This window comes from Crocuta crocuta, unplaced genomic scaffold (genome assembly GCF_008692635.1).
Source record: "Crocuta crocuta isolate KB4526 unplaced genomic scaffold, BGI_CrCroc_1.0 scaffold430, whole genome shotgun sequence".
Taxonomy (NCBI): domain Eukaryota; kingdom Metazoa; phylum Chordata; class Mammalia; order Carnivora; family Hyaenidae; genus Crocuta; species Crocuta crocuta.
The window spans coordinates 2,441,641-2,469,245 of NW_027527934.1; the positions used below are offsets into that span (position 1 = coordinate 2,441,641).

The 27,605-nt window shown below is 38.1% G+C and overlaps 1 protein-coding gene across 1 annotated transcript in view; it reads left to right on the forward strand.

The window, feature by feature from the left end:
* Positions 1-2,029: 2,029 nt before the first annotated feature.
* Positions 2,030-27,605, forward strand: part of DNAH6 (dynein axonemal heavy chain 6) — a 209,415-nt gene continuing 183,839 nt past the window's right edge. Inside the window, exons 1-4 of the mRNA XM_077751897.1 lie at positions 2,030-2,102; positions 4,486-4,718; positions 14,935-15,108; positions 19,064-19,317. Of these exons, the coding sequence (XP_077608023.1) occupies positions 4,494-4,718; positions 14,935-15,108; positions 19,064-19,317 (653 nt within the window). The 5' untranslated portion in view covers positions 2,030-2,102; positions 4,486-4,493. The remainder of the gene's footprint in view (positions 2,103-4,485; positions 4,719-14,934; positions 15,109-19,063; positions 19,318-27,605) is intronic.

A 27,605-nucleotide genomic window follows, 5' to 3' on the forward strand; every position in this document is an offset into this window, starting at 1 on the left:
CTGAATGCTCAATAAATTTTAAGCATTTTTATTTTTACTGTTAAAGATGTGATCTTTTGTAACCTAGGTGGTAAACCTTTCATAGTCTAGTTCTTTATCTACGAAATGAAAATTTCATGTTTCTTGGAATTATTTGAGAGAACAAATGCAAAGCACCTAATATAGTACCTGGCACATAGAAAGCACCCAATAAAGATGAACAATTATTATTATTTATGGTAACTATGAAAAAAGCAATAGGATATGCATAACACTCTTGGCTGCACTGCTTTAGTAAACACTGCTTTAGTAAACATTAAGTTGGTAATGAAGAAGATATCTTGCTACATTAAAAAATAAGCTTGGAGAGATTTGATGAGTAGCTTCTAATATAGCAATACCTTTATTAAACTCTATGTGTCAATGCCTTCTACCCCTCACTCCTCTTGGCTCTTGGAATGCTCAGTTGCATAAGGCAACATTAGAATACAATCACCTTCATCTGCTTAAAAAAAAAAATTCTGGGATTGAAAAGCAATGGCCTTTGTCTCCACTACATAAATTCGAAGGGAACAGATGACAATATTCACTGCACATCTGAAATGAAATTTATTTGATAGATGTGTCTAACTGCATATTATTCTAATTTTATGTCTTAATGTTTTGGGTCGGCTTTACATTTCTTTTCTTACTAATTTATATAATTATTATATTTTTTTGGCTCTGATTGGCTTTGTGTACACCTTTTTTCCTCCGTGGAATTAGTCTTTATGTCTACATTTGAGATTTTTTTTTAATTGTTTCTAAACTGAAGTTATTCCTTGCTGTTTCCAGGACCTGATTAGGGATTAGAAGACATGTATTTTAGTTTTGTCCCTGCCATGACTAGCTGCCTAACCTGGAGTAAATCATTTGCTCTCTCTCTGGGTCTCAGTTCTCTTACTAATCAATGGGGGAGCTCGATTAAGTGATCTGTAATCTCCATTCCAGGTCTATCAATATGTGATTCTCTGCCTTGTAGGTGATGTCCTACCTGGCGTGTAAAATACCTACCTGAATATGTTAAGATTGAGAAAATGCAGGTTGTACAGTATCTCAACCCCTTCATATAGGGCTTGGTGTTCAAGGCAAGAAACAAATACCATGGTAAAAAAAAACAACAACAAAAAACAAAAAACGAAAAGCACAAAAGAAGACAATGAGTTCCAGCGGCGATTATGTCCTTTTGCAAGGGAGGTTGAAAAGCAGGACTCTGCCAACTAACATTTCCTCAAGGCAGGTGAAAGGGCTGCTTCTCCTGATCACTAACTGGAATAAGGCAACTTCGGTAAGCAACCTGGATTGGGTTTCAGTGGGGTCGCCTCCACAAAGCATTAGCAGCAGTCGTGTGGGAACTTGATTAGGGGTCCAAATGCCAGAACAAGGTCCAGAGTCTGGTAGAATGGACTCGTGCTAGGCCTGACAGTAGGTTACCTTCCAGGTGGAAAAGAACATTAGTTGAGATGGTGAAGTCTGTGGGGAAGTGCCCACATTCCTTGTCCCTTAAAACACTCCCGGGAGGAGGTTGGTGAGTGGGACAGAGTTGCTGGATGGTTGTTACCATGCGCCCTTTGAGAGCGGGACTCGAACTGTCTATACAACGCATCTTTCTCTTCGGAAATTCTTGATTCTTTTAACTAGAGAAAGTTAGATGAAAGGACCGTCAAGTCAGTCTCGAGTGCCTCACGAAGGGAAAAAGACCAGAGATTCCGGCAAGAGGGAGAGAGCAAACACAGCTAACTAAACACCTGCCCAGCCGCCTAGCCAGTGGGTCAGTTCCCGGCGTGGAGGAGGGACCGCGCAGGTCGCTTGCGCGCTCTTCGCCAATCAGCGGCGTAGAAATGTTTCAGAGGCACTGATTGGCTCAACTGCTGGGCGCGCTCAGGGACTTAGAGCTGCAGTTGGCTGAGGCGTTGCCGTGGCGACAGGTCGCGCACAGGCGCATTGCACACAGGTAGAGGCCAGGTGGCTGCTAAGCAACAGCAAACATTCCCGGGTACTGTCAGCTTTCTGCTACCAGACCTGGATTTGCTGTCTCTGGAGACCCTCGGCGGCGGCGGCTGTGGCTGCTCAAGACTGACTTGGTAAGTCCTGAGGAATCCAACTGTGGGGCTGGGCTCCAGCTTCTAAGCCAGCGACAGCTTGGCTTTCTGAGCACATAAGGAAAGGCAAGAGAGGCAGAGAAAGTCAGTGGAAAGGCATTTAGTGGTCATTTGCTACCTATCTATTATTTTAGAGGAGTGGAAGGTGAGGAATAGAGATCTCAGGAGTCTTGTCCAAGATCTCACACGGAGTGGTCAAATCCAAACCTGCGCTAAACAATGTGGTTAACTACTAACCACAGGTGCGAGTCGGGGCTGAGATCTGCTCTAAATGTGAAGTACACACCGGATTTCGAAGACGTTGTAACAATGAGATAAGACATTGATAAGTTTTATATCGATTACATGTTGAAATGAGAATATTTTTGGATATGTTAAATAAAGCACGTTATTAAAATTCATTTCACCTGTTCCCTTTTTGGGGGTGTTTTTTAAAAAAAATATGGCTACTTGAAAAGCTTCAAATTTTTAATGTTGTTTTTAATTTATTTTTGAGAGAGAGACAGCGTGAGCAGGGGAGGGTCAGAGAAAGAGGGAGACACAGAATCCGAAGACAGGCTCCCGACTCTGAGATTTCAGCACAGAGCCCATCGCGGGGCTCCAACCCAGGAACCGTGAGATCATGACCTGAGCCGAAGTTGGACGCTCAACAGACCGAGCCACCCAGGCGCCCCTTGAAACACTTTAATTGTGTAGAAGATTTAGATTGAAACGTAGACCGGCTGACACCCGTTTCAAGACCTTATATGCTATTGTTGGGGGTTGGGTGTGATGGTAGGGTACAGAGCCGATGGCCAAGAAAGAATTCTTGAAGACATCTTTGGTGCAAAAAGGTGATTTTATTAAAGCATGAGGACAGGACCCCTGGGCAGAAAGAGCTGCACTGGAGTTGTGAAGAGTGACTGATTATATACCTTCAGGTTGAGAAGGGGTTAGGGACAGCGTAAGTCTCTAAGAAATTTTGTAAGCAAGGTTTCCAGGGCCTTGAAGGGCTAGCTGTTGTTAGGAAAACGCCATTATTTATTGTTTAATAAAACCTCAGTCATGATACCCTTCAGATGTATATCAGGGGCCATATGCTTGGAGTGTAATTGTCAACATATACTTAGGGGTTAAAGATAAAGGAGGTTTGCAAAGGAACTTTTATGTGTTTAAGGAGACTCACAAGTTCCTAGGGGTTCAGGATAATGTTAAGCCAAGAGTCTCTTTTACCCCTAGCAAAGTGTCATCACTGAGGCAGCTGAGCACCTAGAGAAAGGTCACTCTGCCTGTTTGAAGGACTTGTCAATGGCCTGTAGGCAGTAAGGAAATTTAATTTTTCATTTGCCTTCGTTTCCCACATCACCATGGCAAGCTTACATCTTGATGAGGGTGATATTAGGGCTCCAGGAAACGGAGTATAAGGTTTCTGGAGATTGGGCTATGGGTAAAATTGCCTTTTTCTTGCAGTTTACTAAGTTATCTGTAAACTGAAGGAGGCTCCTGTCCTGCATGACTGTGATCTCTAGCAGTCAGCCATTTGCTTTCTTTCCATTCCTTTGCTCTCCGGCAGCCAAGAGTGTCCAAGGAATATCACATGTATCCCACCTCGGGGAGCAGGGTGCTGTTAGCCTGTAACTTTGCTCTCAGCTTGTCTTAATGCTCCCTCATCACTATGGTACTATTTTGGTACCATTTTGAAGGGAAGTATCTGCCTTCATCTGGTGGGGTGGGAGTGAGTAGTCATGAGGATGTAAGACCACTACCAAAGGTTCCTAATCCTAGTGTTCTAGGATCTTGCTACTCAAAATATATGAATCAGAATGTGCATTTTAACGATTTCCTCAGGAGATTCGCATGCATATAAAAGCCCCAGGAGCACTGTTTTAGGATTTAGTCCACAGATCTCCCCCCACCCCCCACTTCGTTGTTATTTGATTTTGTTTTTTGAGTACCTAGGCTGTATTTCTCAGAATGCCTACATTAGAGTTACCTGCATTTTGAGCAAGCTCCCCAGGAGATAGTTTGCATATTCAAGTGTGAAGAACATTGATCTCAATACTAACTGCGTTTCTTTTCATCCTTCAAAATCTAGACTAATATGGTCCCCAAATCAGTGGCATCTTCAGCAGTAGCATCACCCTGGAACCTGTTAGAAATGCAAATTCCTGGATCCCACCCCAGCTACAGGGCTTCTCGAAGGCCAGGCATTTTCATTTCTCTGATTCAAGCCCTCAGTTTGGGAAGAATGGGTAACTTTGTGCGTTTTCTTTGGAGGCCAGCAAATTCAGCTCTCCCTGGTTCTTAAGTCACTTTCACTAGACCCACTTCCCCTGTTCTTTTGCTCGACTTTTCATTTTTCTTTTCCTGACCCTACACTTTCCAGGAGTGAGGATGGCATTTCACACCTCAGCGAAAGATGCCAAGCTGAAAGATATTGAAGAGCTTGAGGAAAATGCTGTCCTTGAAAGACTGAACAGTATACAACCAAAGGGAAGACTGAGTTTTATAGTACCCACAGAAAATCAATCTGACACACAATTCCTGACATTTAGGCACATTACAAAAGCTCAAGAGAAAACAAGAAAACGACAGCAGCCTATAAAACTAGAGCCTCTGGTAAGTTCAAAAACCAGCATGTTAGACACTTTGGCTCAGAGGAAGTTGCAAAATTGCTATGGGGGGATGGAAGTCATTTCTAGATGCTTAATTAACAAAGAAGGAATGAAAGCCTAAAAGTTAAAAATTTGTTTATCCCCCAATGTTCATAACAGCACTCTCCACAATAGCTAAAACATGGAAAGAGCCTAAGTGTCCATCAACAGATGAATGGATCAAGAAGATGTGGTTTATCTATACCATGGAATACTACATGGCAATGAGAAAGAATGAAATCTGGCCATGTGTAGCAACATGGATGGACCTTGAGGGTGTTATGCTGAGCGAAATAAGTCAGGCAGAGAAGGACAAATATCATATGTTTGCACGTATAGGAGGATTAGGAGGAACTTGACGGAGGAACAAGGGGGAGAAGAAGGGGGGAAATGGTGGGGGAAAGGGAGAGAGGCAAACCATGAGAGACTCTTGAATGCTGACAAAAACTGAGGACTGATGGATGTGGGGGGGAGGAGGGATGGGCATGGAGGAGGACACTTGTGGGGATGAGCACTGAGTGTTATGTGGAAACTAATTTGACAATAAACTATTTGTAAAAAAATAAATAAAAATAAAGAAGCCACATAAAACACTTAAAAAATTTGTTTATCAAGTTGTAAACCCTATAAACATTTATTCAAAACAAAATACCGAGTTCTAGGCAACTGTTCAAGGTGAGGGGATACAATGGTGAGAAAAGTAGTGAGTAGCAGATAAATCCTCTCTAGGATAATGTACACTACAGATACTTAACTATATTAGTTGTCAGGCTCTTTTAGATATTAGGGTACCATTTAATACTGGTACCTTCAGGAAGAGTAATATACATAGTTATATACATATAGTTATGTCATTTTATTATTTTTAAAGTAAATGCCTAGTATCCTGAAAATTTTTGTGCTTTGAAAATACTTAATTTTAAGAATCCATTTATGTCCTTGGCTAATTCTAAATCCGTGTAGAGGAGCAATGAAAGTGCACAAGGTAAAAAGTGAAAGTTACCAGGGCGCCTGGGTGGCTCAGTCGATTAAGTGTCTGACTTCGGCTCAGGTCGTGATCTCACAGTTCGTGGGTTCGGGTCCCGCATCAGGCTCTGTGCTGACAGCCAGCTCAGAGCCTGGAGCCTGCTTCAGATTCTCTATCTCCCTCTCTCTCTCTGCCCCTCCCCTACTCATGCTCTGTTTCTGTCTCAAAAATAAATAAGCAAAAAATTTTTTTAAAAAAAGTGAAAGTTACCACTCCTGCCCTCTAACATTAACTACTTACTGCTGTCAGTGGTTGCCCTTCGGGTTGTTTATATGTTTATTTAAATATGTGTGTGTGTGTGTGTGTGTGTGTGTGTAAAAACATTGACATCTTTAAAATAAGATTATACCGTACATACTGATCTTCAAAGTGCTTATTTCACTTAAACATACAGAAATTTTTCTAATCCATGCAAAATGAATGATCTTTTCTAACAGCAGCATTGTTTTTCTGTTACTATATTATGGATGTGCCATAATATAGTAATCATTAACTGGTGGATTTAGTATGAAGCTTTTTACACTTATTTCTTTGTAACATATTTACCTTCACTTGGCAAAAGTGTATCGTTAACCCTTAGTGATTAAAGTTGTTCTGTCTGTCTTCAGGGCAATTAATTCTTGCATATTAAATGTTTATTATGTACCTACTATGCACCAGGCATTGAGGCATGCACTGGGAATATAGCAAGAAACAAAGCAGATGAGATGCCTGTTGACATTCTAGTAACCTTAAATAAATAGACCGAACAATTTCATGTAATGATCGGTGTTATTAAGAAAATAATACAGGGAATGTGGTGGAAACAAAAGGCAGGCTACTTTAGATTGTGTTAACTACAAAGGTGTCTTTAAGGGAATGTCATCTGAGTAAGTCTATAGCCTGGATCACCTGCCAGACACATGAGTGGAAAAGCCATTGGAGGACTCCAGTCCCCAGCCTTTGACCTGCCACAGCTGACACTCTGATGGAGCAGAGGCAGCCTGCCTCCAGTGAGTTCTGCCTAAATTGTAGATTTTTGAGCAAAATAAATGGAGGTATTTCTTAAGTCACTAAGTTTGGTGCTGTTTGTTATGTACTAATAGAGGACTAGAGCGATATAAGTAATACATGAATATGGTAATTCATGCAGTTTTCATAAGTAATTTATTCATAAGGAATAAGGTGAAAACTACCTGAATTTCCATCATGCAGAGAGAAAGTAGCTTTGTATTCAAGTGACTGGTTTCATGTGTATGGGTATCTGTAGTTTGTTTTGTTTATATAGAGTTCATACTATGGTTTGTTCTTTTTATGATCACTACCCCTTCTCTCTACTACCCCCATTTCCTTCCCTGCCTTTCTCCCTTCCCCTTCATTTTCCGCTTCTCCTCCCTCTCCCTCTTCCCCATCCTTCCTCACTCCTGCCCCTGCTTTCTTGTTCTACTCTTCTTTGATATTTTTTCCTTACTTGTAATTCTGTGATCTCCAACCCCCTTGTCTATAAGGTTTTCAACAATCTAGTGTATATCTCTTCTTGCCTTTCTCCATGCTCAGTTTTATGCACATGGATAAACACACACAAAATGCATATTTAGGCTTTTGGATATTTGTTTTACAACATAAACATGTTGCTACATGTTGCTTTTTGTACCTAAATATGCATTATAGGACTTGTTCAAAGTCAGATGATATTTCTATAACATGTTCTTTTTAATGGTTGCCTGTCCCATTAAAGGGTCCCAATGCGTGAATATTCCATAACTGATGAAACCATCCTCTTTTGGGACATTTATTTTACAAATATTTGCAGTGGTACAGCAAATCACTTTATTATCCATCTGTACCGGTGCCTGTATTCTTGTGGGATAAAGTTCCATGATTGGTACTATTGGGTTGAAGGGAAAAAATGTATACTTTTGATTCACACACATTTTACTTGAGGACCAGTTTCTCAAACTAGTGCACATGTGCTGCCTAAATTAAATTTCACTTTCACCCTTTCTGAGGTTTTCCTGTAACATCTTCCAGACTTTTGCTGCCTGGATGGGGTGGCTGAAGCTGCACCCTCACACCGGCTGCTGCTAATCATCTCTGTGGGGTTACCAGTGAGGGTTCTGTTCTTCTTATCTGTATTGGGCTTTATTTTCTCTCCACTGACCACCACTTTATACTCATTATGTTGACAGACAGCATTTCCTCACATTTTCTTCTTTATTTTTGTACTTTCATATTTAAAGCTTTCACTCAGGTGAACTTTTAAATCTGGTGTGAGGAAAAGGACTAACATTTTCTTCGAAATGCTTTGCTAGCACCACATTTTCCCCACCAAATTAAAACACCACCTTTATCATGTATAAACTTCTCACTTTGTGATGTATAAAATAACAAGATCTATTTACAGATCTTGATTCCTTTCTCTACTGATCTAACCACATTGTTTTGATTACCATGAGTACATTTTGATAAGTGGAAGACAATTGGTTCCTTGCCATTCTTATTTTTAATATATTCTCCATTTTAGATAGTTATTCTTCTATATAAACTTTAAAATTTATCCTTCTTAGATAAGTAATTCATTTAAAAATGTTCAGAAGTTACACAATTAAAGTCTGTTTTCTACCACTGCCCCTTATCCATTCAGCTTCCTACTGCAGAGGCAACCAATGATAAGAGTGTGCTGTGTATTCTTTCAGAGATGCATTATGCTGTCTAAGCCTAAGATAGAATAACAAACAGGCTTAGCTGTCCCTTGCTTTCTTCATTCAATACATAACTTGGAGATCATTTTATAACCGTTCAAAAGTTCTTTTATATCAATTTGCTTTATAGTTCATAATATCATATCATAGATGAATGTACCATGGTTTATTTAGTAAGCCCCAAATTTATAGATTAGGTTTTTAAAATAGTATTTTTATGATAACAGTGTTACAGTGAATAATCTTGTACAGATGCCATCTCTCACATGTGACATTCCATCTGTAGGCAGACTTCCTAGAAATGGAATTGCCAACTCAAGACATATGTACGTTTGTAATTTTGGTTAGTAAATGTTGCTTCAGTAATAGAAGAAAAATGCTATTTCAGGGTAGCTTTAATTTGAATTTCTTTCTTGAAAAAGGTTGAACATCTTTTCATATATTTAGAAATTATTTTTCTCTCTGTGAAATATATGGATCTTTATGTCTTATTTTCTAACTGGACAGTTGGTGTTTTCCTTATTGATTTGCATGAGCTCTTCCTATATTAGGAAATAAGCCCCTTATCTGTGATAAGCATTATAAAAATTTTCAAGTTTTTTAAAAATTCCTAACTTTTATGTAATTGAGTTTATATCTTCTGAGTTTTATGTAATACTTAGGCCCTACACTTAGCAAGATTGTAAAAATAAAATTATCTAGTGACGTCTTAGATACTTTTCTTTAAAAATTACTTTGAGATTATTTTTATGGTGCATTTAAATCTCTGATCTATTCACAATTTTTCCCAGTGTAATGAATGAGAGGATCCGACTTTCCCCCTAATAACTATCCAGTTGTTTCATTATTATTTATTGTATAATATTATTTTCCTAAAAGTATCACCTTTATTATAGACTCAATTGCCCTTTATATTTTGGAGTCTGTTGCTGGATTTTCTATTCTGATCCATTGATCTGTTTTCCTATTCATGTGTCCAGGATACACAGTTTTAATTATTGTCATTTTATAACTATTTATTTATTTATTTATAATGTTTACTTATTTTTGAGAGAGAGAGAGAAAGAAAGAGCACAAGCAGGGAGGGACAGAGAGAGAGGGAGACATAGAATCTGAAGCAGGCTCCAGGCCCTGAGCTGTCAGCACAAAGTCCAACTTGGAGCTCAAACCAACGGACCATGAGATCATGTCCTGAGCTGAAGTCAGATGCTTAACTGACTCAGCCACCCAGGCGCCCTTTAGTTTTATAAGATTTTAATATCTGGTAGGGCTAGTCTTTCCTGAACACTTGTTCCCCCCCCCACCCCAGAACTTTTGTGGCCATTCTCTATCATTATTTTTATGTATTAAATTTAGAATCAGTTTGTCTAATGTCCAATCTATCCTGTCAGGATCATATTAAATTTATAGATTAACTTACAATCAACATTTTAAATAATTGATTTTCCAAATCAAGAACAAAATAGAATTTCATTTGTTTGCTTTTTCTTTTATGACTATCAGGAGTGTTTTAAAGTTTTCTTCATATGACTTTTACTTGTTTCTTATTAAGTTTATTAACAGGTTTTATTTCTGGATGCTAATTTTGTGTTATTCTGTTTATTCTCTCAAGCATTTCAGGTAAACAATAAAATTATCTGATAATAATGACACTTTTGCCACCTTATTTCTAATTTTTGTTTTTATACTGTGTCTTTGAATTATTGCATTGGCTAATACCTATAGCATATTAGAAATGATAGTGGGGACAGTAGATATTTTTGTCTTTCTCCTGAGGTTAGTAGGAATGTTTCTAAGTGTTACCCCTTTAAGCATGATATTAGCCATTGAGATTTTTTTTTAGTGTTTTTATTTTATTTATTTATTTATTTATTTATTTTTTACAAATAGTTTATTGTCAAATTACTTTCCACATATGACCCAGTGCTCATCCCCACAAGTGCCCTCCTCCATGCCCATCCCCCTTCCCCCCCTCTTTAGTGTTTTATTTTTGAGAGAGAGACAGAGACAGAGCATGAGTAGGAGAGGAGCAGAGAGAGAGAGAAACACAGAATCTGAAGCAGGCTCCAGACTCTGAACTGTCAGCACAGAGCCTGACTCTGGGCTCAAACTCAGAGTGGTGAGATCATGGCCTGTGCCAAATCAGATGCTTAACTGTCTGAGCCACTCAGGTTCCCTTAGACATTGAGAGTTTTAAGGAAGGATCTATCCTTTCTTGATTAATGTTTTTATAAAAAATAGATTTTTATTAAAAAATCATAAATAGGGGTGCCTGCCTGTTTCAGTCGGAAGAGCATGTGACTCTTGATCTCAAGGTTGTAAGTTCAAGCCCCATTTTGGGTATAGAGGTTACATAAACAAATAAACTTTACAAAGTCATAAATAGATTTTTATCAAAATAGTTGAATTTTATCAAATGCCTTTTTGATATATATGAAGATAAGCATGGCATTTGCTCCATAATTAACATTTGTCATTTCCTTATACTTTTGTAGTTTTTGTTTTAATTCTACATGAGATTTTATAGTTTGCTATAATAAGGTCCTTTTTTTGTTAAATGAATTCTTAAATATTGTAGTTTTAGTTTTTTTTCCTCTATTGTGATCCAGTTTCTGTTTTAGTACAGAGAGCAGCAAATGGACTTTATGTGTTTACTTTGTAACAGAAACTTCACCAATGTTGTTTTCAATCCTTATTGCTACTTTAGTAGTTAGCTTTTCATTTTTTTTTTTTTTAAATATTTTTTATTTATTTCTAGGAGAGAGAGAGAGAGAGAGAGAGACAGCGTGAGCAGGGGAGGGTCAGAGAGAGAGGGAGGCACAGACTGAAACAGGCTCCAGGCTCTGAGCTGGCAGTCAGCACAGAGCCCGACGCGGGGCTCGAACCCACGAACCGCGAGATCATGACCTAAGCGAAAGTCGGACGCTTAACCGACTAAGCCACCCGGGCGCCCCTTATTTTTAATGTATATAATATCACTGAGAGATAATTTTGCCTTTCTTTCCTAGTGTTTACACCAGTTACTTTATTTTTTAGATTAGGGATCACTGTGGCCCATGGGTCAAATCCAGTCCTGGAAGCTGTTTTTGTAAATAATGTTGTATCCATTTATTTTCATATCATCTAAGGCTGCTTTTGTGCTTGAATAATAGAGTAGTTGTGACAGAGACCATATGGCTCACAAAGCCTAAAATATTTACTGTCTGGTCCTTTACAGAAAAACTTTAGTGACCCCTGTTCTAGATGCTTCATTTTGAGAATTGAAAACAAAAGGTGATAGTGAAAATAGTGATCTTGTTCTTGATTTTCATAATAGCTTTAGGATTTTACTATTTAGGGCGATTGAGGTTTGCTTCTGATTTTGCTAAATAGCTAAGTTTTCCTCTGTTTCTGTTTTATTATTATGAAAATTTCAAATATACAAAATGCTACAAAGAGGAATATAATAAATAAGTATGTGTACCCAAAATAATAATGTTGAACTTTGCTTAGTTTGATTCAATATCTATTTTTATTTTTAATTTATTTTGTTCTTTCATATATTTATTTATTTATTTTGAGAGAGACAGAGACAGAGGAAGTGGAGGGCAGGCAGAGAGAGAGAGAGAGAGAGAATCCCAACAGGTTCCACACTACCGGCAAACCTGTGAGATCATAACCTGAGCCAAAACCAAGAGTTGGATGCTTAACTGATTGAGCCACCCAGGTGCTCCAATTCAGTATCTATTTTTAAAGGAATGTAATAAATACATTTCAAATACTTTTCATATCCCATTTTAATCTCAGTGTCCTTTCCTTTCTTGGAGGTGATCACTATTAGGGTTTATATGAATCCATCTAATTTTTTGTATTTTTGGTACTTTACTTGAAAAATTCAATGTCTCTGAACATTTTATTATAAAAGGTTTCAAATATGCAGAAAAGTTGAAAGAATAGTAAAATGAATATTTCCATACCATCCACCTAGATTCAAAAGTTGTTAGCATTTTGCCATATTTGCTTTCTTTCTCTCTGTGTATGCTTATTACTTTATTATTTAAAAGTAAATTGTAAGGGACTTTTTAAAGATGAAATTAAAGCACACTAGTTAGTAACAAGAAAACATGACAGTATAAAACTCACTGGTAAAGGTGAATATATAGTAATTCAGAGTAATGTAAAGGTGGTGGATTAATCTCTTATTTATAAAGCTAGTTGAAAGTTAAAAGACAAGAGGGGTGCCTGGGTGGCTCAGTCAGTTAAGCATCTGACTCTGGCTCAGGTCATGATCTCATGGTTCGTGGGTTTGAGTCCTGCGTTGGGCTCTGTGTTGACAGCTAGCTCAGAGCCTGGAGACTGCTTCAGATTCTGTGTCTCCCTCTCTCTCTGACCCTCCCCTGCTCACACTGTCTCTCTCTCAGAAATAAATGAAACATTAAAAATTTAAAAAAAAAAGAAAGTTAAAAGAGAAGAGTAGTAAAAATAACTATAACTGCAGTACTTGTTATGAATACACAAGATAAAAAGATATAAACTGTGGTATTAAATGTTGATGGGGGTTCCCTTTTCTCCACATTTTCACCAACATTTATTATCTTTTTGATTATAGGCATTCGGACAAGTGTGAAGTGATATCTCATTGTAGTTTTGACTTGCAATTCTCTAATGATTAATGTTGAGCATCTATTCATGTACTTTCTGGCCATCTGTATGTCTTCTTTGGAAAAAATATGTGTATACAGATCCTCTTCCCATTTTTCAATTGGATTGTTTTGTTTTTGCTATTGAGTTGTAGAAGTTCTTTATATATTTTGGGACTTAACCTCCTGTTATATTGGCACATATTTTGTCTCACTTGGTAGATTGCCTTTTTATTTTGTTGATGGATTCATTTGCTGTGTAGAAGCTTTTCTCCCCCTTCTTACCTTGTGATTCTGGTCTGTGTTGATTTTCCACACTGATATAGCTGAGATCCTCCTGCCTCCATCTCTAGTCTTTTCCTTTCTAGGGTGAGTGGCTCAAGAGGGATTTATTTTTTTCCTTTTATAGTTTATTGTCAAGTTGGTTTCCATGTAACACCCAGTGCTCATCCCAACAAGTGCCCTCCTCCATGTCCATCATCCCCCCTCCCCTCCCCTCCAGCCTCTTCAACCTTTTTCTTTCATATAAATCATTTATCTTCCATGGACAAAAGTATGAAAACAAACCCTCTATGACTGCATTTTCACACTTGAGAGCGCCGAATCCTAGCCACTAGACCACCAGGGAGGTTCGCATTTTCACACTGGAGATCGATTAGTATGATAACTGAGGATTCTCAGATTTGATTTGATTATTAAAAAAATGTTTTTAATGTTTTTTTAGTTTTCAGAGACAGAGCATGAGCAGGGGNGCCCCTATGCATCAGCACTCCTGTATCCCTTGGGTAAATTCCTAACAGTGCTATTGCTGGGTCATAAGGCAGTTCTATTGTTAATTTTTTGAGGAAACCCCACACTGTTTTCCAGAGCAGCTGCACCAGTTTACATTCCCACCAACAGTGTAAGAGGGTGCCCATTTCTCCACATCCTCACCAGCATCTATAGTCTCAAGAGGGATTTTTAACCAAAACCAACTATAATTTACACATACATGAAAACTTAACAGCATTTCCTATGCTTACTCTCAAGCTTTTCTTTCTCACTCTATTTATAAGAGATTAGCTATCACGCTAAAATCATAATGTTTAGAGGGGTACCTGGGTTGCTCAGTGGGTTGAGCATCCAGTGAGTTTTGGCTCAGGTGATAATCTCACAGTTTTCTGGGTTCGAGCCTCATAGCGGTTCTGTGCTGGCAGCAAGGAGCCTGCTTGGTATTCTCTCTCTCCCCCTCTCTCTGCCCCTCCCCTGCTCACACTCTCTCTGTCTCTATCATAATAAATAAATAGGCTTAAAAATAAAAAAAATAAATAAAATCATAGTGCTTAGAAACTTAAAGCCGTTATGGTGAGTTTCTTGCTTTAGTGTATTGTGTTGAATACTAAGTTTTATTACCTTAATCTGAAATTATATTAGCCTAACATAATGCCACAACTTCTTTTATTTTTTGCCACAATTTCTTTTAGATCTCCAACCAATTATGGCTATGGGAATTGATTAATTACTTTTGGGTCCAGTGCAAGAATTGTACAATCCTTCTCACAATAACTGTTGTAGTGAATGGTGGGATTTGTAATGCACAATTACTGAGTATGTGATCTCATGCCTCTGAGCCCTTTCTCTCATAGCCTTACCCTTATAAGTATTCATTGTTAATTAAAGGACAGAATTAATAGAAACCAAATAGAAAAGTCTTAGTCTTGTAATAGACCATGGTCAGACTATGGTGATAGCTATCACAATGATTGTGATTGGATAGAAAATAACTCCAGGAGTAACTCCAAAGTTCATGTTATAAGAATAAGACAAGTTCTCATTAACATTAAAGAAATTAACATGTCTCTTTATTCCCCAAAGCCAGTGCTAAAAATCTACCAAGATCATAAAAAGCCAGAATACATATATGAACAGAACCGACTTCAGTTAATCTCTTCTGGAATCATAAAACCTCGAAGCACTGAAGAAAGAAGTTCTGCCAAATTATCTATTCAGTTTCTTGGGCCTCGAGATACTGTGGGGAGGAAAAAAAAGGTATACTATTAAAGTACTTAATTAATCCTTTCAATTAAATTTTAGTTTTCTATAGCATTGCTAACATACTTTTAACTCATAAGAACAGTTGCAGACTTTTTCTCTATCAGGTTGCACGATGGATACAGTACTTCTCAGTTCTTACTCAAGGAAAAATTTGGACAGTAGAGGAAAATCATAAAGGGAAACTTCCAGCATTTGTACAATGTCCCCTGATCTTCTTTGACATATTAAGATATAACAGTGTTTAAATCTTATTTTACCTTTTATGAAATTTTCATCATTAGTACCCAAAATGACAATCTTTTGAAGACCTTGGTGAAGGGCAATAAAACAGAAACTGAACCAGCTAGAAAGATAACTTTTGTAATTGGTGAGTTGTAGAGTGAGAAGGTGGCTTGCAAGGAGTCAGTGAATAGTAACTCCAGGGAGAAATCACCAGAGCATGGCTTTCTATAAATACATTAGACAATTAAACAAAGGAATGGAAGTGGGAGAACATGTGGCCACACTCACAGTAAAAATGCCAATAGACCCAATAATTCTCTGACCTTTTTATTGAGAGGATCCTTCGAGACTTGTTGAACATTTCAGTGCCAGTTATGTTTCAGAGTTCTAGAAAGGAAGAGATGAAGACAGGCTTCATCCTCAAAGATTTCAGAGTCTTTTGGTGGCCACATGGACAAGTGAATATTCCAGGTCAGGGGGTGTGTGATGAGAGCTCTGGTTGGTCATTTAAGGTACAAAATCCCGGAGAACTGAACAGAAGGGAGAGCTTGCACTGGTGGTGAGAGGGCTGGTCAGGGAAGGAAAAGCCATCGGAAATGGCACTAATAAGCTCAGAATACTGAATGGAAAGTTAATAAGGCAGAAAAGGTGGGAGAGTGGTGGGCTTGAGAAGCCAGCTGGAAGAGGCTCACTGTGGGTGTGGGTGAGATCACCCTGAAAGAATATCACATGATCAGTTATATGAAATTATAAAGCCTCAGTTAGTTTAGTTTCTGTGAAGTAGGAAAGGAGAATAGGCTATCTTAAGTAGAGCCAAGAAAGAACTGATTGCCTGTAAATTAGCTTATCTGGTATAAAGTAGGCATCATGATGTTGAATTTTAAACAAGAGGAGCGAAATTGTGCACATCTGGGATGAAGGGAGGAGGCTAAAAGGGAATGTTAAATTGTGTGTAATGCTTGGTTGTAGCTGTAACTAAGTGAAGAATTCAGTAAGAGCCAAGGGTTGAAGGGAAATATGGAAGAAAGGAGATATTCCATATAAAAGGCAAAGGTACTTATTCTGAGAAAAGCGTCATTTGGCCGGGGGGGGATTGATTTCTTAGAATGAGTTTAGAATGGAAATGCACCAGTAAGGATTCCCTGAGAGATGAAAGAAGGCAGTTGGAGGCTTTGCTTCTGGTAACTAAGGAAGATTGCCTTATGAAATTGGACTGAACATCCATTATAGAGAACACTACAGGTGTTGTACACTTTACGAATAAATGCTTCTTTTGTTCACTTTCCCCCACAAAATCTGAACTTATGTGGCTGCTTAAACTGCATCACATCTTCACATTGAGTTACATAATTGGAAGTAAGTATGCAGCTGAAAATATACAGCCTATGTTGGAGAAATCTTGCATGTAGAAGGCAGTAAAACTCAATGGAATACTACATGGCAATGAGAAAGAATGAAATCTGGCCATGTGTAGCAACATGGATGGACCTTGAGGGTGTTATGCTGAGCGAAATAAGTCAGGCAGAGAAGGACAAATATCATATGTTTGCACGTATAGGAGGATTAGGAGGAACTTAACGGAGGACCATGGGGGAGAAGAAGGGGGGAAATGGTGGGGGAAAGGGAGAGAGGCAAACCATGAGAGACTCTTGAATGCTGAGAACAAACTGAGGACTGATGGGTGTGGGGGGGAGAGGGGAGATGGGCATGGAGGGGATGGGCACGTGTGGGGATGAGCACTGGGTATTATATGGAAACCAACTTGACAATAAACTATTTGTGAAAAAAAAGAGAAGAAGGCAGTAAAACTTCTTGAAGGATATAATAAAGAAAATACATGAATTCTCTGTTAAAATATTAATACTCTACTCATAAAAATACTAAAGTTGACTGTAGCCCTTGTTGAAACATTGGGACAAAGCAGTGTGTATTTTTTCTTGTTTTGGCCTATTTTTACAGAGTGAGAGCAAGAGTGAGACTGAGAGAGAGAGAGAGAGAGAAAGACAGCACATGTGTACAAGAGGGACAGAGGGAGAGGGAGAGAGAGAATCCCAGGCTCCTCGCTCAGTGCAGAGCCCACCATGGGGCTCAATCCCCCAATCCCAGGATCATGACATGACCGGAGCTGAAATCAAGGGTCAAAGCTCAAGGACTGAGCCATCAAGGTGCCCAGGCCTGTTCTTTTACATAAGAAAACAGTGTCATTGCTATGGTCTCTGACCAATAAGTGAAAGAAGCACATTTTATCTTTTGAGTTCAAAGCTGTATTTTCCTTTAGCTGTACACATTCCAGGATTTTCATCTCAAACCCCTATTCAACAGGGTATATTTCATCAAGAGATAGAAAATGATGCCTGTGAATGAAAACTTTCTAGAGACGTTATTCCATGGAACTTGTGGTAATTAATCTCTTGGAGAAATGGCAACCTCTGTTAGTTATGCTAGCAGGTATTAAACGTATCATTTATATATTTGCATCAGTTATTCAACAAAGCAGGTCTGCGATGGGGATTCTTTTGTCTTCATTCCAGTTGCCCTCCACTGTCAGAGAGACACGGTGATGACAGTTGCAGTTAGTGTCACATTTCCGGAAACACGGTTATCACCCTCCTCCACAGGCGAGGGGGTGTGTGACGCTGCCCGAGGTTTGTGAGGAGGAACAAGGGAGTGTGAGCAGCACTGAGAGCACAGATGGCGGAGCTGGGGGATGAGAGCAAAGCTCACGTGTGAGAACATGATGGGGCCTTGGCCTCGATGCTCCAGTAGTAGTTCACAGCATCCGCGGATTAGAAATGCAGAATCTTAGGCTCCACCCCAGACTGACAGAAGCTGCAATTTAACAGGACACCTAGATGATTCACATGCACATTTAAATGTGAGCAGCACTGGTCTATGCAATTATGAATCTGTACCATGTATACTTCTCCAAGGGTATTATTACATTTGACTCCCATATTCAGTGTAACCACCCCTTACATTCACTCAGAAGTATTTTATTATGAGCTATGATGACAGCTGTCTAAGAATTCACTCACTGAGAAGCATTAAGGTTGTCAGAACTAGGTGAGGAGGTCGAGGGGAGAGGCCACAGTCAAGATAGATGCAAGCAACTGAGCAGGAAAAGTGGTGGGCTCCCAAGAACACCAGAGAACTAGTGACAGTTTGATGTAATAAACACTGACTTAAGCAGAAGAAGAAGGCGGCAGTGGGAGCTGATGTTGGGGAGCTTGGGAAAAGGGATGGACACTTGGATAAGGAGTACCGGGAAGGAATATATCACTCCTTATGAAAGTTTGAAGTTTTTCAGTTCAGAAATTCTTGGGGCGCCTAGGTGACTCAGCCAGAGTGCCATGTCGGGCTGGACACTGAGCATGGAGCCTGCTTAGGATCCTTCTCTCTCCCTCTCTCTCTCTCTCTCTTTCTCTCTCCTCTCTCTCCTCTCTCCTCTCTCTCTCTTCCTCCCTTCCTCTCCCCCCTCCCTCCACTCTTGTGTGTGCACATACATCCCATGTAGTATTCCATTGTATAGATGAACCACATCTTCTTGATCCATTTATCANTTAAAAAACAACTTTTTTTTAAATACTTGCCTTTGAGCCTTAGACATCTCAGGAAGTATGGCAATTAATGCTTGAGGTTAATATTTTGTCATGTTTTTTTAGTCATGGTTTTTGGTTTTGTTTTGCAAAAACTCATGATTTTAAAAATTGGCTTTGTTTTGATCCAGCAGTCCGCTGCTGAGATGCTCTCTCCCTCTCCTAAACTGTCACGTACCAGTATTGGAAGAAGAGGTCTCTATGTGACCAGTTCCTCAGCGTACCCTAAGTATTTTTTCCATGACCGGGAAGAAGTCGTTAAAGCCAACATTCGTAATCCTTTGCAAATCATTAAAATAATACATGAAAATGAACATCTTGGATTTCTTTATATGATCCCTGCAGTGCCAAGGTCTTCCATTGAATATGATACATATAATATCAAGTGAGTTCTCTCTTATGAAACAATGTATTCAACAGTAAAAGCTTCAAGTAAGACTGAGAATGTTATCTATAACTGATTGTGTATTAATGGTAAATTTAAAATATAATTTTGGTTATCATCCAATGACAAATGAATCTTAACCACAATAATTTTCTTTTTTCCCTTTAGCTTTCCTTTACTTGTAGACATTATTTTACAGAGTAGTGCACTATTGTGCATCTTCTATGTTTATATTATGTTGTGCCATATATTTTAAATCAGTATTACAAAGATAATTTTGATATTTTGTCATTACTGATAAAAGAAGATGGTAATGTGTAAATAGTAGGTACATGATTTGTGTTACATGTTATTTCAACTTTCATTAGTAGAGTGGGAATAAGGATTTTTTGTTTCAATAGAAAGAGCTTGATAACTTAAGGTATTTGTATAGATGAATAACACACATACACTCAACATATGCTCTCTACTATTTCTAAGCACACATTTGTTGTTGAAATAATTAGAAGAGTTGTACAAATGTGGGTCTGGAATTACTTTAAAGTTCAACACAACAGGTAGCAGAACTTAAAGTTGATACTGGCTTTCCTTCATTGTTGTTTTGTTGAGTGGACAACAGTTGTTGAGACAGTCTCCTGGAAGGTGAGAGTAGTTTAGCTTTACTACCAAATTTTTGGAGCTACCCTCCCATTGTCTGCTATGTAGGAAGATAAAAAGAACTAGTAATTCTCTTATTCTCCCTTACTCAGCCCTGTAGTTTTGACTGAGTCTGGTAACACTGAAGATAGTTCTCCTTCTAGGAATGAGAGGGAGAGAAGAATAACATTTTAATCAAATTTTTAAATGATAGATTTATTATAAATCCTGAGAGAGCTTAATTAGAATGAGAAATAATTTGTAGAAAGAACAGAGATGCCTATAAAAAATCCAGTCATTCAGCAAAATGTATTGAGCACCCAACTCTCTAGCATGAACTGTTCTAGGCACTAGACAGATGTTAGTGAACCATCCAGATCAAAATTGCTGTCCCCATGGAGCTTGCATTTTAACAGAGGGAGGCAATAATACACAAAATATTGGAGTAAATTGTAGAGAATGCTGGATGATGATAAGTTTTAGAAAAAAATAGAGTTGAGTGAAAGAGATTGGGAGTTCTGGGGAAGAAGTTGTGAATTAACTGGGATGATCAGGGTGGACCTTATTGACAAGCAGCCGTTTGAATAAGGACTGGAAGAAGGAGGAGTGAATGATGTGCTGGTAGAGGGAAGAAAAAAAAGCATTCCAGACAGCAGGAAAGTGAATACAAATGCCCCAAAGCAGGAGCATACCTGGCATGTTCAAGAAGCAAGGACTATAGGAGAGTGAATGAGAACTAGAGAACAGACAATGAAGGGCCTTGACAGCCATCCTATGAATATTTGCTTTTACTTTGACAAAAGTGGAGAACCATGGATAGCCTTCAAGCAGAGGAGTGTCATGATCTGAGTTACATTTTGAAAAGGACTGCTCTGGTTGCTGTGTAGAAAATAGACTTTTGAGAAGCAAGAGTTGAAACAGGAAGACCAATTAGAAGTCTGTAATGATTCAGGTGAGAGATGAACCAGGTGGAGGTGATAAGAAGTGGGTCAAATTCTGGAAATAATTTGAAGGTCAAGCCAACAGGATGTTTTTATGGACTGTATGCAAGGTGGACAACCAAAGAGGAGTCCAGGATGACTTTACTGATCCAGTTGACTGGGCAAGAGGAAGGTTAGAGTTGCTTGTATCTGACACACAGAAGATGGAACGGAATAGATTTCTTGGGGGAAAAAAAGAGTTTGGGTTTAGACCTAATTTGGGGATGCCAAAGATAGGAAAGAAGTCAGGTGGTAGATGAAAGGAGATTTGGGGTTAAATGAGTTTTTTTTTTAAGATGGGAGAATTAACATAGAATAGAATTTAAAGTCCTTTGATGTAAAAAAAAAAAAAATCCCTTTACTAGTATTGTCATTTCCATCACTGCCTTACTACTTCTTTAAAAAAAATTTTTTTAAATGTTTATTTATTTTCGAGAGAGAGACAGAGCATGAGTGGGGGAAGGGCAGAGAGAGAGAGGAAGACAGAGAATCTGGAACAGGCTCCAGGCTCTGAGCTGTCAGCACAGAGCCCAATGCAGGGCTCGAACCCACGAATCTTGAGATCATGACCTGAGCCAAAGTTGGACACTTAACTGACTGAGCCACCCAGGCGCCCCACTGCTTCTTTTTCCAGTTCTTTATAAAATTTTGGAGAAGAGGTTATGGATCTTCAATGGTGACTGACAGTAAAAAATGGTTTATTCACTGATTTTTAATACTTGTTGATTAATATGTGAAATGTTTTCACAGCTTTCTTTTGTTTAAAAAATCATGTAGGCACTCCGTCTCTCTCAAAAATAAATAAACATTGAAAAATTTTGTAAAAATCATGTAGGGTTGACTGGGTGGCTCTTTTTTAAAATTTTTATTTATTTTTGAGAGGGAGAGAGAGAAAAAAGAGAGCATGAGTGGGGGAGGGACAGAGAGAGAGGGAGACACAGAATCCAAAGAAAGCTCCAGGCTCTCAACTGTCAGCACAGAGCCCAACATGGGACTTAAACTCATGAGCCATAGGATCATGGCCTAAGCCGAAGTTGGACACTTACCTGACTGAGCCACCCAGATGCCCCAAGCCTCCAACTCTTGATTTCAGCTCAGGTCATAATCTCACAGTTGGTGAGTTCAAGTCCAGTGCAGAGCCTGCTTGGGATTTTCTGTCTCCCTCTCTCTCTGCCCCTCCCCCATGCATGCTCACTTTCTCTCATAATAAATAAACATTTTTTAAAAATCGTGTAATAACCCAGATACTAAGAAGTGCCATTTCTGATATTCATTCCCCATTATGAGAGGAGTCAAAGTTTGCCACATCTAAAAGGATTTTTATCTATATACTAGTGCAGGACATAGTATTCAAGATGAAGATAGAAACTGTGTTTTTGTCCAATTCAAGAAATAAATTGTATATCTAGACTAATGAGCACTTCTACTTGGGGAATTGCGTTGATGCTTTATAGTTTTTTGAACCAATAGTAGTGATGCTTGATGGTAACATGCTAGGGCTCATTTAAGAAGATAGAGTTGGGGGAGTGGCTCCTGGATGATTCACTTGGTTAAGTGTCCAACTTTGGCTCAGGTCATGATCTCACAGTTTATGAGTTTGAGCCCCTTGTTGGGCTCTGTGTCGACAGCTCAGAGCCTGGAGGCTGCTTCAGGTACTGTGTCTCCTCTCTCTCTGCTCCTCCCCTGCTTGTGCTCTAGCTCTCTCTCTCTCAAAAAATAAACATTAAAAAAAAGAAGAAGAGTTGGAATCCTGGTTTATTTTACTATGTTTTGGGATTGATGTTAATTTTTCCTCCCTAGCCTGAACTCTGAATATTGTAAACCTAATGAAAAGATAATCATTTGGGTAGCAAAAACTTGGAAGCAGCTAAGTTGGAAGTTAAAATAGTTATAAATACTGGGTCAGTGACATAAGGACATGTTATACTAAACTCCTTTTAAAATTAATGTGACAAAATATAATGTCTTTGCATATTTTTCAAGTGTAGTAAAATACATCAGATGTGAAGTTCTATAATGCTTATCTCTACCATGATCCCTCTAAGTGAGAAAATAGTTCTGTTTATCAAGTTTAGTCTATAATGTCAACTTAGTGCTATATGTTAGGTATAACGATTTTGTCAGGAATAAGCTTCAAGGAGATGTCTAAATATGTTGGAATATCAATCTGAATAAGTACACAATTATATGCTGTAGATTATCTTGCCCCACAAAGGGGCATTGTGGTGACTCTGGTCGTTCTGGGGCAAGTAAAGAGGAAACTAGGTAAAAAATCAGGAACTAGGGAGATCATGAAGAGCATAGAGAACAGAGAATAGAACTGATCAAGACAAAATAATCCTGTTTTGTTAGGACTGAAGACCTTGAACAAGACTGACTGTAATTGAAGGGTAGCCATGAGATATGGGGGAGGATTATTGGCTAGAGAGTTGGATTATATATCCACTTTGTGTGAGAGCACACAAAAGCGAATCATATTTTACATGTCATAAAAATGATTTATTAGTGTTTACTATGCTCTAGGCAAAGTGTTTATATATGTTAAATCATTTAATCCTCACAGAATACTATATGCTAGATACAATTATTATCTCTGTTTTACGAATGAGTCACAAAATGGTTAAGTAACTGCCCCAGGTCTTACAATAAGACAGCATGGTCCAACCATATTGTTGCAAATGGCAAGGTTTTGTTCTTTTTATAGCTGAGTAGTATTCCACTGTGTGTGTACGTATATATATGCCACATTTTATTTATCTTCTTTAATGGACACCTGGGGTTGGTTTCATTATCTTGGCTATTGTAAATAATGCTGCAGTGAACATATGAATGCATACCTCTTTTTGAATTAGTGTTTTTGTTTTCTTTGTATAGATACAGAGTAGTGGAATTGCTGGATCATATGGTAAAATCTATTTTTACATTTTGGGGGGAAACTCCATATTGTTTTCTGCATCTCCACCAACAGTCTACAAGGATTCTCTTTTCTCCACATCCTCACGAACATATTATTTCTTGTCTGTTTGATAGTAGCCATTCTGACAGGGGTGAGGTGATATCTCATTGTGGTTTGGTTTGCATTCCCCTGATGATTAGTGATGTTGAGTATATTTTTATATGCCTGTTGTCCATCTGTATGTCTTCTTTGGAAAAACATCTATATAGATCCTCTGCCCATTTTTTTATTTGGATTGTTAGGGGTTTTTTAATTAATTGAGTTATATGAATTCCTTATGTTTTTTGGATATCAATCCCTTATCAGATACATGGTGTGCAAATATATTCTCTTCAGTAGGTTGCCTTTTCATTTTGAAGATTTCCTTCACTTTATAAATGAAGCCTTTTAATTTGATGTAGTCTCGCTTGTTTATTTTAGCTTTCGTTTCCTGTGCTTTTGGTGTCAAACCCAAAAAAAATCATCACCAAGACCAATCTCAAGAAGTTTATCACCTATGTTTTCTTCTAGGAATTTGTGGTTTCAGGTCTCATGTTCAAGTCTTTAATCAATTTTGACTTAGCCTTTGTGTGTGGTGTTAGAAGACAGTCCAATTTCATTCTTTTGCATGTGGCTGTCCAGTCTTCTCAGCACCATTTACTGAACACAGTGTCCTTTCCCCATTCTATATTCTTGGCTCTTTTGTCATAAAATAATTGACCATATATGCAGGGGTTTATCTCTGGGTTCCTTATTCTGTTCCATTAATCTATATGTCTGTTTTTATGCCAACACCTTACTGGTTTGATTAGTTTAGCTTTCTAATATTGATTGAGATCAGGGAGCATGATGTCTCCAGCTTTGTTCTGTCTCAGTGCTTGGGCTATTTGAGTTCTTCTGAGGTTTGTCCTATTTCTGTGAAAACTGCTTTTGGAATTTTAATAGGGATTGTACTGAGTCTGTACAGTGCTTTGAGTGGTATGGACATTTTAACAATATTAATTTTCCCAATCCATGAGCATGGACTATCTTTCCATTTATTTGTGTCTTCTTTGATAGTTGATTCTTAAAACTAGAAAATTACTAGAACTATAAGATAAACACAGTGGTCAAAAGGAAAAAGATTAGACCACACAGTATGTTAACTAACTTGAATTTAAAATATAAATTTAAATTTTAAAAAAAGGAAAAAGATTAGAAATTAGGCAACATAATTGAAACCATCTCACACTTGGATTTGCGAATCACAGTAATGTTCCTATATTTTGCCTAAATACCTCCTTTGTATGGAAGTGTTATCAAATGAACCAGTAGTTTCAAGCAAGCTCTATCAACACCTTACCAACAGATATCCACCGTACCCAGAAAAGGATTTGAATTTTTTAAGGCATTTTAAAGAACAAAATATGAAACCAAATTCTGTTTTTATATTAATATCTCATCAATAAGGTTAAGAAGCTAGGAATGCAAGAACACACAATATCTAATGTCAGAATAACTCAGTGTTGCAGAATTGCAATTTTACCAGGCTGTGTGGAAATCTTTTCATTCTATTTGTTACCAGAAAAGCAAAGGAAATCTATCAATAATGCCACTAGTAGATCAACATATTAGGTAACAGAGATTAACACACTCCAGGACATGATTAAAATTTTATTGCAGAAAAGGAGTTTTATTGAATATTGATGTGTCTATAGATATTAGTAACTTCTAGATAATCACTACTTAGAATTATTGAAGTGAAATGTTGGAAGAACTTTGTCATGAGAGGTGGGAACCCTACTGGCAATGAAATATTTAAGGCAAATAAAACATTATGGAGATACTTCTTAAAAACAAGCATTATATCTAGAGTTTATTCTGACAATCCTGCATTCAAGTAATACATTATTTTATTTGCATAGGAACTCCCATATGTAAATGTTTCCCTGCTGCTTTGAATTCCAAATTAAATATTATCAAAACTGTGACTGTAATAAAGTCCAAGACATAACAAAAAATAAGTGAGCAGAATACCACTCTTTGCTTTTCTATATAAATTAATTTTTTAATTTACATCCAAGCTAGTTAGCATAGAGTGCAACAGTGATTTCAGGAGTAGATTCCTTAATGCCTCTTACCCATTTATCCAGTCTCCTCTCCCACAACCTCTCCAGCAAACCTCTGTTCTCTATTTTTAAGAATCTCTTATGTTTTGTCCCCTCCTGTTTTATACTATTTTTGCTTCCCTTCCCTTATATTTATCTGTTTTGTATCTTAAATTCTTCATATGGGTGAAGTCATATGATATTTGTCTTTCTCTGACTAATTTTGCTTAGCATAATACCATCTAGTTCCATTCACCTAGTTGCCAATGGGCAAGATATTATTCTTTTTGATTGTCAAGTAAGACTCCATTGTATATATATACACGCCATATCTCCTTTATCCTTTCATCTGTTGTGGACATTTGGGCTCTTTCCATACTTTGGTTATTGTTGATAGTGCTGCTATAAACATTGGGGTGCATGTGTCCCTTCGAAACAGCACACCTGTTGATGGACATTTGGGGTCTTTCCATACCTTACTATTGTCAATAGCTCTGCTATAAACTATGGGGTGCATGTGCCCCTTTGAAACAGTACACCTGTATCCCTTGGATAAATACCTAGTAGTGGAATTGCTGGGTCATAGGGTAGTTCTATTTTTAATTTTTTGAGTAACCTCCATACTGTTTTCCAGAGTGGCTGCACCAGTTTGCATTCCAACCAGCAGTGCAAAAGAGATCCTCTTTCTCCACATCCTTGCCAACATCTGTTGTTGCCTGAATTGCTAATGTTAACCATTCTGATAGGTGTGAGGTGGTATCTCATTGTGGTTTTGATTTGTATTTCCTTGATGATGAGTGAGTTGAGTACTTTTTCATGTGTCTATTAGCCATCTGGTTGTCTTCTTTGGAGAAGTGTCTATTCATGTCTTTTGACCATTTCTTCATTGGATTATTGTTTTTTGGGTGTTGAGTTTGATAAGTTCTTTATAAATTTTGGATACTAACCCTTTATCTTACAGGTTATTTGAAAGTATCTTTTCCCATTCTGTTGGTTGCCTTTTAGTTTTGCTAATTGTTTCCTTTGCTCTGCAGAAGCTTTTTATTTTGATGAGGTCCCAACAGTTCATTTTTGCTTTTGTTTCCCTTCCCTCCACAGATGTGTTAATAAGTTGCTGCAGTCAAGGTCAAAGAGGTTTTTGCCTGCTTTCTCCTCGAGGATTTTGATGGCTCCCTGTCTTACGTTTAGGTCTTTCATCCATTTTGTTTATTTTTGTGTATGGTGTAAGAAAGTGTCCAGGTCCATTTTTCTGCATGTTGCTGTCCAGTTTTCCCAGCACCATTCACTTAAGAGACTGTCTTTATTTCATTGGATATTCTTTCCTGCTTTGTCAAAAATTAGTTGGCCACACATTTATGGGTCTATTTCTGGGTTCTCTATTCTGTTTCATTGATCTGAGTGTCTGTTTTTGTGCCAGTACCACACTTTGTAATATGTCTTAAAGTCCGGGATTGTGATGCCTCCAGCTTCAGTTTTCTTTTTCAAGATTGCTGTGGCTATCTGGAGTCTTTTCTGGTTTCATACAAATTTTAGGATTGTTTGTTCTAGCTATGTGAAGAATGCTGGTGTTATTTTGATAGGGATTGCATTGAATATGTAGATTGCTTTGGGTAGTACTGACATTTTAATAGGTTGTTCTTCCAATCCAGG